This window comes from Danio rerio, chromosome 4, assembly GCF_049306965.1.
Source record: "Danio rerio strain Tuebingen ecotype United States chromosome 4, GRCz12tu, whole genome shotgun sequence".
Classification (NCBI taxonomy): Eukaryota; Metazoa; Chordata; class Actinopteri; order Cypriniformes; family Danionidae; genus Danio; species Danio rerio.
The window spans coordinates 5,499,654-5,512,500 of NC_133179.1; the positions used below are offsets into that span (position 1 = coordinate 5,499,654).

The 12,847-nt window shown below is 38.4% G+C and overlaps 1 protein-coding gene across 2 annotated transcripts in view; it reads left to right on the plus strand.

Annotated features, from left to right (window-relative positions):
* Positions 1-791: 791 nt before the first annotated feature.
* LOC137487258 (clathrin coat assembly protein AP180) overlaps positions 792-12,847 on the plus strand; it is a 17,124-nt gene continuing 5,068 nt past the window's right edge. Inside the window, exons 1-6 of one of the 2 annotated variants that reach the window (XM_068220731.2) lie at positions 792-1,630; positions 6,412-6,554; positions 9,316-9,391; positions 11,307-11,409; positions 12,304-12,397; positions 12,739-12,847. The exon at positions 12,739-12,847 is cut by the window's right edge and continues 3 nt beyond it. In XM_068220731.2, the coding sequence (XP_068076832.1) occupies positions 1,501-1,630; positions 6,412-6,554; positions 9,316-9,391; positions 11,307-11,409; positions 12,304-12,397; positions 12,739-12,847 (655 nt within the window). In that variant the 5' untranslated portion in view covers positions 792-1,500. Of the gene's footprint in view, positions 1,631-5,255; positions 5,829-5,873; positions 6,555-9,315; positions 9,392-11,306; positions 11,410-12,303; positions 12,398-12,738 lie in introns of those variants that run through there. The other variant, XM_073946973.1, reaches the window with a different exon arrangement.

The following is a 12,847-nucleotide window of genomic DNA, read 5'->3' on the forward strand; positions in this document are numbered from 1 at the left end:
TTAATTAGTTATGATTTTCACCGACTTTATTGTCTCTTTAGTAAGAAATAGCTTTCTCCGATCTCTGATATATATTTTAAATAATAATAATTAAAAATGTATCATAACATAAACATACACAACGTAACATAAATATACATTTGATCCCTCTAAAACCATTTATGTGAAAGCATAATAAAAAATACCATTCAACAGTCTAAAACTTGATTTAAAAAAAAACTTTAAACTTAAAAATAATAATAAAACTTAATTCACAAAACATGTTTTTTTTTTGTGTAACATAGGTGTTTATATCTGCATGTAGCCTAAAAAAAAGCTAAATTTAGACACATGATTTGAAAAGTTTGACCTACAGTAACCTCTAAAATAGTCACTAAATAGCCCTCAAAACACTGAGAACATCCATTATATTAGTAAATATTAAAATAAATGGATAATTCGCACATTGCCTCCATCTAGTGGACGAATGATAAAGCAGATGCCTTTACGTTCAGTCATTAACTAGAGGTGTAGATTATATTTGAAATGCAGAGCATATTGCATATTCCGCATCTATTATTTCAAAGAGAAACATCTTACATATTGACCACTGCACACATAAAAGCATTAAAACACGAGAAACCCGTAAAATATATTCCCACACAAACTACTCGAGCATCTAAATGAACGCTCGTGACTGAGAATCTACCTTTGCGTTCAGGGAGCAGAATGCAGACAGATGAACGCGCAGAGACCCCTTAAAGGCGCGTGACCGTGTGACGCCGCTTCCCTTTAAGAGCCCGTTATGCGTCACCTGACCAGGTCCACCGACAAGGCAGGACCGTAACCTGCATTACCAGCAAAATAAGCGAATAAACATCCAAGATATACACTATATATGAGGTTTGAAACGTGAAAATATACTGTCGTGTTATAGTCTCGCCGTTAAAAAAAGGCCTGCAAGAGACGCGTCATCATCCACATCATCATCCGACCGGACGGGAAGGACACACGGGCTGCGACCGAATATTACCGGAATCCCGATCAGGTTTAAATCAACGGATCATTATTTTTTCGTTTGATTAAATTGATTAAAACATAATAACAATTAAAATAAACGCAAAACATCGCGTCGTTTCGATTAGATGTGTGTTTTGTACATATCATAATCGACGCTGACAGTTTTACGTCTTCATTTGATTATTTATTTCCCACGAGAGTAAAAAAAAAATAGCTCGGCGTAGGGCGTTACGTAATAGTGGCATTATCCAGGGTGCTGAAACCAACCCATGTACAAAACAAGCCTACACCGAGCGCATTTTACCCTAGTACAAACACTCAACTCGCGCTTTTAAACACGCGTTGGTTGGACGACGAAAGGAGATAGTATTGACATTGTCGGTTTCAAGAGATCCACCTTGGATTCCGTCTGCTTTTCTGTCGGCTAATTTCATATGCATTTGGGCTGTCCTTCCCCCTGAAGTTGAATCTTGAGGTGGTTGTCGACGCTACCGGGAGAAAATGTCGGGACAGACTCTGACGGATCGCATAGCCGCGGCGCAGTACCAGCTCACCGGCTCCGATGTGGCTCGTGCCGTTTGCAAAGCCACCACGCACGAGGTGATGGCGCCCAAGAAGAAGCACCTGGAGTGTAAGTCTGATATTTCTGACTCTCCTTCAGCATGCATTCGTTCATTCATTCATTCCTCGCCCTGGCGCTGTCCACTTCAGCACCACACAGGCTACAATAAAGCGGTGTTTACCGTGCATTTAACACAGAAACGCTCTGCATTATGCATGCTTTGTAATCGCAATTCTACCCTATACAATGCACATTAAATAAAGGCTAAGCAGCAGTGTGCAGTTCACTGAATTTACTACTAAAGCAAATTGACAGCAGAACATACCCCCCTGAAGTGCCTTTATGTGGGTGGCTTGTGTGAAATTGAGAGATTGAGAGGAAGACACACACAAACGGAGAAGACAGAGGGAAATCAACTGCATTTATACAGAACACAGGCTACAAAAGCATCTTCGTGCCGCCTGGAGCTCTGTGTCCTGCAGGAGAAGGCCTTCTGAATTATAAATCGATCAGCCAAAGCATGCATGTATTATTTACAAAGCCAAAGGTGAGGACACTGGTATGCATGCGGAGGATTTAAAGGCCAGGGAATCACACTTTGGGCTTAGGATGCCAACTTTAGCTTCCCGCCAGATCCATAGATTCATAATTGAGCTGGGCACAGACCTGTTGGCCTGCCTATCGCTTTACTTAGAGCATGCTTTTCTTTTTACACTAGCAATAAGCATAATAAAGCTGTCACCGGAGATGAAGAAGGTGCACATTAGTACCTAAAATGCACAATAGTGTCCCTTGGCAAATATTTGGATACTTATTTATTTATTCATACTGATGCTTTAAAGAAAATGCAAATATTTATAAACCAACATGTACCCTAATATTACCGATATTCAAGTCTTTAGAGACTGCTGCGAGAGCATGCATGAAGTGTGTTGTACGAGTTTTTACTCCAGTCATTTGTCTGTTGAATTGGAAGGCGTGAGGGGTGGTGTGGTTGTCATGGAAACTGAAGTAGATTATGGGGACGGGGGGAGGAGTGAGTGACATCATGATGACATGGTATCGTTCTGCACAAGAGGGTCTTCACTTGGGAGACGGATAGGATAGACGGCATGTGCTATGAATTAAAGTTGTGAGACAGTTTGATTGCACTGTCAGCTTGTCCCAAATCTGCTAAATATTTACGCATTTAATGCATTTTCTGTATTACATCATACAATCCTGCATCATGTAGTAAAGAGACCGAAGCGCCCGATTGGCTGAGACTGTAGTCATGTGCTGACATGTGTATGTGTGTGTCTGTATTTACACTGTCTGTAATCCGGTCACATGAAGCATGCATTGAGCATTTCCATAATCCCAACAAGCTGCACCTGCTCACATATTCATAACCTACATATGTACACGCATATTGTGTCATACGCTTCAATATATCGAGATGTTACATAGCAACACATTGCACTAGTGGTGACACACTGTGCGCTCAATGGGTGCTAATCTGGACTATTCTTGGCTTCTTAACTCCACTGCAGTGTGCTTTCTAGCAGTTTCTACCATATTGGCAACTTAATATGGTTTTTAAGACAACCTTCTGCAGGAAAGTCTATTATGAGCGTTATTTTTGAGCATTTCATTCCTATTTATGTGGTAAAAATAACTTGTTTAAAGAAAATGTATACCATTTTAGGACTATTAAGATTTGTTTTTGTCTTTGATGCTTGATTTTAGCTTGGCTAAAATTACTTGCATTACAGTTTTGCTTGGGTTTGTAAATGAAATGCCGAAAAGTGATTTTGCATACACAGACCACATTTTAAATAATAAAATGCAATGTGCCTAATGGTTCAAATAACCTTAGTGAACATAAAACAAATCTAATTATGCTTAAAATAACTTATTGCTTATTAATAACTTAACACTTATTAAAATAGAATAAATATATACAAAATTGTAGTAAACGCCAACGTAGTAAATGTCAACGGGTAATGTTAGTGGTGTAAATTATACTGCCAAGTGTAAAGATTTAATATATCCAAAAATAAATGAATAATATAATGCGTGGCACAGTGGTTAGCAATGTCACCTCACAGCAAGAAGGTCGCTGGTTTAAGTCCCAGCTCACTGCAAAACATTATTTTCTTACTTAGATTTTTTTTGTCTTGTTTCTAGTCTAAATATCCATTTATTTGTTTTTACTTAAAACAAGCAAAATAATCTGCCAATGGGGTAAGCAAAATAATCTTACGTCAAAAGAAAAAACAAGATTAATTTGCTCACCCCATTGGCAGATTATTTTGCTTGTTTTAAGGAAAAACTCACTTAATATTGGCATATTTTTTCTCAAAGCAAGACGATATGTTTTGCTTGTCTAGAAAATGCTTCTTGATATAAGACACTTTAGATATTTAGACTAGAAACAAGACAAAAAATCTAAGCAAGAATAGTATTTTTTGCAGTGCTGGGACAGCTGGAATTTCTATGTGGAATTTGCATGTTCTCCCTGTGTTGGCAAGGGAGTGCTCCGGTTTCCCCCACAGTCCAAACACATGCGGAATAGGTGAATTGAATAAACTAAATAGGCTGTAGTGTATGTGTGTGAATGAGACTGTATGGATGTTTCCCAATACTGGGTTGCAAGGGCATCCCCTGTGTAAAACATATGCTGGATAAGTTAGTGGTCCTTTCCGCTGTGGTGACCCCTGATGAATAAAGGGACTAAGGTGGAGAAAAATGAATGAATGCACTTTTAAATAAACCGTGAAAATAAAACTAATCGAATTATGTGTGAAATAACCATCGTTTAGCGTTACTAAAATAATATACTTATTCTGACCTCTACTTATTGAAATAGATAAATATATATATAGTTACAAAATTGTAGTAAATTTATAATTGTTAAAACAGTTGCTGATAGTGGTGTAAATTATATTGCCAAGGTGTAAAGATTTACATAGGGGAAAGTAAGGATTCGACACGTCACTATTTTTCTCTGAAAACATTTTTCTAAAGGTGCTGTTGACTAGAAATGTTCACCAGATGTTGATAACAACCAAAGAAATCCATATATGCAAGGAAAAAAAAACTAATTAGTTTACAAATGAAGTTGTTTAATAAAATAAATAATTAATGAAATGAAAAAGTAATGAACACATGAAGAAAGGAAGGTGTAGAAAGGCAGTGAAAGCCCAGACTGCAGCTGAAATCTCTCAGTTGTTCAGTAACCCTCCGCTCTTCCTCAGTGCAAATGAATATCACAACCCAAGCTCATTCTGAAAACGTTGCCCCGCGGATGTTTCTGGAGACAGCGATTTACATGGCCGGAGGTGCGTTTGGCCGCATTTTGTTTTTTCGAGCGAATGCTACGGGGCGGTGTGACACCGCTCTTCTTCTTTGTGCTCGCCGGCTGTGACAGCTCACCTCCGTGTAGAGGGCTTTCCCGCCGCAACCAGTTTGTCCGCTTAGCTCGTAGTGTAGTGTCGGCAGAGCGGAGGCCCGGAGGAGGAGGAGCCACCCGCGGCGACGGCCGGGTTCAAGTCTGGAGAAGAGCGGTCCCAGAAATCAGGTGAGATGAAAAACAGAATCCAAATAATAAAAGCGAACAAGTTCGTGACGGGGCGAGAATGCGGCAAAATCTGAAAACTCGGTCAAAATCAGACGAGGGCTTTTGCTTTTCTTTTCTGGATGGCTTTTGTAAATCATCGCTTGGGTTTAAGGACGGAGGGGGAGGAGGGTGGCTAGGTCGGCTGATTGAGTCGTTCAGTCATTCAGTCAGTCGGTCAGTCAGACAGACGGTCGCTCGACAGTGGCCTCCGGCAGCTTTTTGCGCGAGAACAGCGCGCTCCCAAGAGACGTTCGAGACGTGAAAAAGCGCAGCACAGCAGCCTCTTGCGGATTCGCGAAAACAAAAACTGCACAAATACGTACCTCCCGGGACATATTTCGCGGCCTCCAGAAACGTCCGCGGGGCTACATTTCCACAATGAGCCTGGGTTGGAATATCAGTCCAACATCTGCTTCAGTCCAACATCTACATTAGAAGATAAAACTAGGGTGGACATTTCAGCAAGACAGTGTTCCAAAACACAGCCAAGGATACTCTCAGATGCTTTCAGAGAAAGAAAATCAAGCTGTAGAATGGCCCAGCCAATCACCCGAGTCGAAACCAATAGAAAATACAAAATAAAGAGCAGATTTGATAGACGAGACCCACAGAACCATCAAGATTTTTACACTTTGTTGAAGTAAAAATCACAACTGAGCAATTAATGTGACTTCATTCTACATATAATAGGCGCAAAAAGCCTAAACTTAGTCAAATAGTGAAAACCTTTAATTTCAAAATCTTATAATGGACATGTTTTCACCTCATTTTAAGCTGACATGTATTTCACCCAGAAATTAGTTTGTTTTCTTGTAAAGGCTTTATTTTAAACCCATCAAGTGCGAGTACTTTCTCAATCCATGTTCAGTGTGTTTCCAAACATTAGATTTCCACTGAAATTGATTTAAAACCAAATCAAAGCACACCACATTCTCACGACACATTTGATTTGCATTGATTCTGCTGAAAACTAAAATATCCAATGACCACAGTTTTCTGACCATAACATTTCTGTCATTTCACTGCTCGTAAATTCCAGGTTTTTGTATTGCGCGTGCAAAAAATGCACAGTCATTTTGTTGCTTGTCTCTGTAGGGTTGTTTCTTGCTTCCTAATGCAATTGCTGTTATGAATTTTCCCCTTGAGACTCTCTGACTGTCTGCTGCCTCAATAATCATAAAACTCTCCCGCTTCCCCATAGCACTGAATAGCGCTGTGGTGGTAAATCCATGTGTGTTTCTGTGCGCAGATCTGATCTCGACCACCAACGAGACAAACGTGAACATCCCTCAGATGGCTGATACACTATTTGAGAGATCCACCAATGCCAGCTGGGTGGTGGTGTTTAAAGCTCTAACCACGACCCACCACATCTGCATCTACGGCAATGAGGTAAATCAGAGGGAGATTACTGCTTAAACTCTATTCCTTTATATCTTTTTATCTAAATTTGTCATCGTGTTGAAATTTGCTAACACTTTACTTGAAGGGGTGTAAGATAAGATATAATCATGACCTGACATTATTTTATGCATGCTTATGACAACTGTTATTAAGTGTCCTTTTATGTGCAAAGATGACAATATACATGATTGTCATTAGGCCATTATAGTTGTGTCATGACTATTTTTTTGATCACGTTTTCAGAGAAACAAGCTTTATTTGTTAATAAAATGCCTTATTAAAAGTGTAATTACTCATTTTATAAGAGTGTCATTCATATTTAATGACATTTTATTGACAAATTCAGCTTGTACCACTGTAGTTAAGGTTAAAAAAATATTAATGATGCTGTTAAAAAATATATGAGATATTTATAATAGGGATTTTCAGTTCTAAGCTTTTTGGAGTCAACTCCAATTCTCGACTCCTAATTTTGGAGTCGGTGGAATCGACTGTGGAATCACCTCCATTTACATTCATTTAAAATAGCACAAGGACTAAATATGCTGTATCATATCGTGCTTTACACAATGCTACTGCGTCAGTTGCAACATTGTGCAGTTCACTGATCAGACAAAACCAGAAGTAAATCATTTCCAGCTAAAATAAAGTAGTTAATAACATAACTTACAAAATTACATTGCAATCTTAGAGACATATAGTTAAAACATCAGTTTATTATCGGACTGTTTAATGGAAAGATGAGTAGCAGTTCATTAACAAATAAAAAACATGAAAAACATCCTAATTGAGCCCAAACATCGATTAAAAAAATTATATAGAATAGTCTAAATATCTTCTTAATGTAAATGTTTGATACTTGAATACTTTACCAAGAGAATGAAATAATCTGCAGTTGTTCATTTCTTTATTTTTTGATGCCCCAACTGATCAATAAACAAAATTAGCTAGATTTTTCATTAGATTTATGACCAATTAAATATTAAACTGAAATATTTAACTTAAATAATTTATACAATAACAAACCTAAAATAATAAATAAAAGCAGCGTGACAGACTGTGCCTTAACGCATATCATATTGCTCTCTCTCTCTCTCTCTCTCTCTCTCTCGTAAATGCAATTTTCTTTAAGCTGTACTTTTAAATAGCTCTTTATTTTACTTTTAAATATCACTGTTTGTTTTGTGCAATTCATTTATTAATGTAATTTAATAAGGGTGTGGGAACCGCATTGTCTACGTTGGAAGAAAAGGAGTGATTCAGGCCTAGTTTTTGAACATTTAACCTCGGCTATAAATTTATTTAAAAATCCTCTTTTGGAAACGAATTTCATTTGGTATAATTCTGATTATTTTTGTAGTCATTAAAATAAACAGAAGAAAGAATCAGAGGTGAAATTAAGTGCGTTCAGGGCCAAAACAAAACCACGACCACATGTATTGTCAGATTTTGTGACAATAAACTAACTTGGCTACTTTTGCCATTATGACTAGTGTTTTATTTATTTTTGAATTATTCATAGATTAAATAAATATTTTAATTGAGCATATAACAGCAGCCAACAGCCTAATATAACATCATAATTTTACCTGCAGTGCTAATTTAAGACGTCGATCCGCCAATAGTATCCGATCTGCTCCAAATTCACACACATATACAACTATATTTAACTTATAACAAAGCAAGCTTGACATCGCAGGCAGATCCAAAGCAAAATGCAAAAGGTGTAGGTGCTTTATAGGAATTTGAAAATGAAAGCAAACTTCATCTCGCAGCACTATTTAATAGCCTAGAATGCTCATGGACGTTAAATTCGTAAGCAAAAGCGTAAACAGTGTGATCACGCATTCAACAGTCCGCAACGGACTACAAATCTGCCATTACATGGACTACATATTCCAGTCATGCAACGCTCACACGCACCAGTTCCTCATTCCATTGATTACACACAATCACACAGCTGAAGCTGTTCAGGACTAATTACACAGACTATTTATACACCTCCTAAACGCACACATTGCTGAGTCTTGTTATAATGCTTTTGAGAACATTACGACGTGTTTTCCTTGCCTTGCCAGTTTTGACCCTGGCCTTGTTTGTTTGTTTGATTGTTTTACATTGTATGCTACCTGCCTATTGACCATCCGCCTGTGAATTGACATTGACTCTGGATTGCCCGTATACATCTGTTTGCTCCTGTGTTGAATATTGCTGGCCTGACCATTCTCTGCATAATAAACCCTGCATTTCCATCCACACTTCCCTGCCAGCGTACACTTCACATTACACAGTCAATGTTTATGACAGATGTATGACAAGTTTTGCTGTCTTAGTAATGTCAAGTTGTCATGACAAATACAAAGACTGGTTGTGATGTATCTGTTTGTTAATTTGTCATAACAAACAATGTAATCTTTGCATTTAAAATCTCACAGTTGAGTGAATGACACTTAATGAAAGTTATTATAAGCATGCATAAAATCTCATTCACATGATTATAAAGGTTTCATGACAGCCTTGTGGACAACTCTTCAAGTAAAGTGTTAACGAAAAAGTAAGCTTCCATTAGTTAGTATATTAGTATATTAGTATGTTAGTATATTACAACCACTGAACAAAACATTTATTACAATATTATTAATGTTTGGTAATGTTACTAATCAAAATACAGTTTTTGTATAACAATAACAAGTTATAAAAGCAATAATTCTTAAATGTTTTAAGATTTCTTCATTTTAAATCCCTGCAGAGATTCATCCAGTATTTGGCATCGAGGACTTCCCTGTTCAATCTCAGCAACTTTATTGATAAAACAGGCACCCATGGTGAGTTCCTGGCATTTGTGTGTGAGCTGAATGTACACAGAGACAGAAACTTCAATTAATGGGGCATATGCAGAGCTAGTGTTTTTCAGCCAATGATGAGCTTCCAGTTAGAGCTTTATATGACTATTTTCAATTTCAACTTTTACAGCATCGGTGTTGTAATGTAATTAAAATACATTCAGTTAAATGGAGTTAAGCATTCACTTGGTTGTTAAAGCGTAAAAAGAGATGAGCGACCATTTAAGGAGTCACGAAACGCCAAAATACCTTTTTTAAGCTGTTGACAGTCGTATATGTGTCGCACACTGCTAAAAACACTATTAGGACACATATATTTCACTAAAAGTGAAAATTGGTTGTTTTTGCGTTAATTCGTACTTCCGGTTTGAAACTAGCTTTTGAAGCTGCATCACCGCCATGAGATCTTAGCGTGTATTCCAGCATGTAGACTGGACGTCTGTACCTGGGAGTACCGTATGACGTCTCTGAGCATTCTGCATTGATTCATGAGTATGGCTTGGTTCAAACCAATCAGCACTCTCTATTAAGTATGTGCTGCAACTTCATTAATATGCATGCTAGCTTTGAAGATTGTACCTGAAACATTGTTCAGACGGCAGAGAGAAGACACGTTGTGTTGCCAAAAGAAGTGGGAAAAGAATAAGAATTGTTTGGAGATATGGGTGGTCAGTGTTGCTTTTATAATTTGCTGCAGTGAAGGTTTTGTTTTTGTTTTCCCGCTATGAGAGCACAACTGGACTCAAGTGTGGATCAGTGCTCGCGACACGCGACAGAATTACGTTTGTAAGGAACATTTTTTACTCGGGAGTTTTTCGCATCAGGAAATTGTAAAATGAGGCTTTGTTGCTCGTCTCCTTTAAAAAAAGACGCAGCTCCAGTATGTGTTGATTGTCCTGTCTCTACAGATTTGGTAAGTGTGTGCGATTAGTGCCCTTTCATTGTTCATTCAGATGGTAGAGTTATAGTTCATATCGTCAGCAATACTCTTAGTGTTTAAAGACAGACCTTAGTCAAAATGATTTCTAAGTTACTTAGTTTACGTTAATATCACTACAATATTATGGACTGAAAGATCTGCTGTAAATGCTGCTCTCCGGGTGAAAACGTGAACACTGCAAGCAAACTATTGCAGACCGTCGTGTTTAATTTTTGCCGCATTTTGTGACAGGATTGTCTACACACACATGGCTTTCTGACCTATTGAGTGCATCTGAGTTACCGAGAAATGCAGAAGTTTTTTCCTCTTTTACGACGTGCGGTATCAAACATTCCACCGTCATTAAACACAGTCACTGTCTTTCTCCCCTGCGTGTCTGCCTCTGTGAAAATCAGCGCGTGCCCAAATGGAAACTCCCATTTTTATTCAAATGCTTTCCCTTTTTCCTTCCCCGACACTCCCACCCAAACAGAGCTAGACACACCCACTTTCCTCACTTTTTCCAAACTAGAGGTGTGAAAACACCCTGCTGAAACAGGGGGTTTCATAGCCCCTTAAATGCAGGCTCGTCATTAACAACAGCTAGCACAGAAATTCTATTAAAAATACTGGTGTAAAATTAAATTTCATATTTTAAAGACATGACGTGGAACAATTTAATTTAATGTAGTGCTTCTTGTTTGGTTTGATACCAACTTTATATCGTATCTCAGCCAGGCCGTGAAGATTGCTGTTTTTTAAGATCTAAGATCTAAGATTTAAGATCTTAAACGCGCCGATATTGTATGGGATGACCAGAAGCGCTGGGGCTGGCGGACTGAATTTAAAAGTCCGAGTGAATACCTCATTGCCACTCAATTTGTAGCGTGCTGCATAAAGTAATTCCACAAAATTTGCTGCATAACATTCAATAAAACGTTGTTTGTCTAATGTTGGTTATTTGTTTCTGTCCTCAAGGTTATGACATGTCTACATTCATCAGACGATATGCACGATATCTGAATGAGAAGGCATATGCTTACCGCGCCATGGCCTTCGACTTTACTCGAGTTAAGAAGGGGTACGTTAATCGCTTCTGAGAACAGGAGACATTTACTACCTATAGTTACTGGAGCTGTGGTGAAAAAAAGAGTGCCATTTGGCATTAAAAAGTGGCGCAGAGCGCCATAAGCTGTTAAAACCAGCCTAGAGTGCCATCTGATGTTACTAACCAGCCTAGAGTGCCATCTGATGTTACAAACCAGCCTAGAGTGCCATCTGATGTTACAAACCAGCCTAGAGTGCCATCTGATGGTAAAAACTAGCCTAGATCACCATCTGCTGTAACAAACCAGCCTAAAGCACCATCTGATGTTACAAACCAGCCTAGAGTGCCATCTGATGGTAAAAACTAGCCTAGAGCACCATCTGCTGTAAATAACCAGCCTAAAGCACCATCTGCTGTTACAAACTAGCCTAGAGTGCCATGTGGCGTTACAAACTAGCCTGGAGCGCCATCTGTGTTTACAAACTAGCCTAGAGTGCCATCTGTGGTTACAAACTAGCCTAGAGCACCATTTGCTGTTAGAAACTACAATAAAGCACAACCTGCTGTTAAAAATTAACCTAGAGCTCCATCTGCTTTTACAAACTAGCTTAAAACAGCCTGTGCAGTTACAAACTAGCCTAGAGCGCCATCTGTGTTTACAAACTAGACTAGAGCACCATCTGCAGTTACAAATTAGCCTAGAGCGCCATCTTTGTTTACAAACTAGCCTAGAGCACCATCTGCAGTTACAAACTAGCCTAGAGCGCCATTTGCTGTCCCAAACAAGCCTAGAGCGCCATCTGCTGTTAAAAATTAGCCTAGAGGTCCTATCACCTATATGATATAAAATATGGGTGAAAATATATAAAATATAGCTATATGAGCTCCACGTCACCTATATGATATAAAATGTGTGTGTGTTTTCAGAGCTGAGGGTGTGATGAGGACTATGGCTACTGAGAAGCTCTTGAAAGCCATGCCAGCACTGCAGACTCAAGTGGACACACTGCTGGAGTTTGACGTGAGTAACATCTTCTTTGAAGACATCAAGACAGCATATAATATAGTTGCATTATGTTTTCCTTTTCTATTGTGACTCATATTCAAGTGAAATATCTGCTTAACCAATAAAATTAAATAGTTTGAGCACATCTGGAGATGACTGGTCCGCTATTGATTGATGCCATGTGATTGACAGGTTTAAGTCCAGCCCTCAAACTAGTAAACAGACGTCATTTTGATTAAAGATTACAATGGCACATTAATATATACACTTTAAACTGTAATTGAGAAGCCCAGATTAGGACTTGATAAATTAAGTAGGTTGAACTTAAATTTTGTCTTTCTTTTTTTTAAACACAGGTTCATCCTAAAGACTTAAACAACGGCATTATAAACGCAGCGTTCATGCTTCTCTTTAAGGATCTGATCAAGCTCTTCGCCTCCTACAATGACGGCATCATCAATCTAT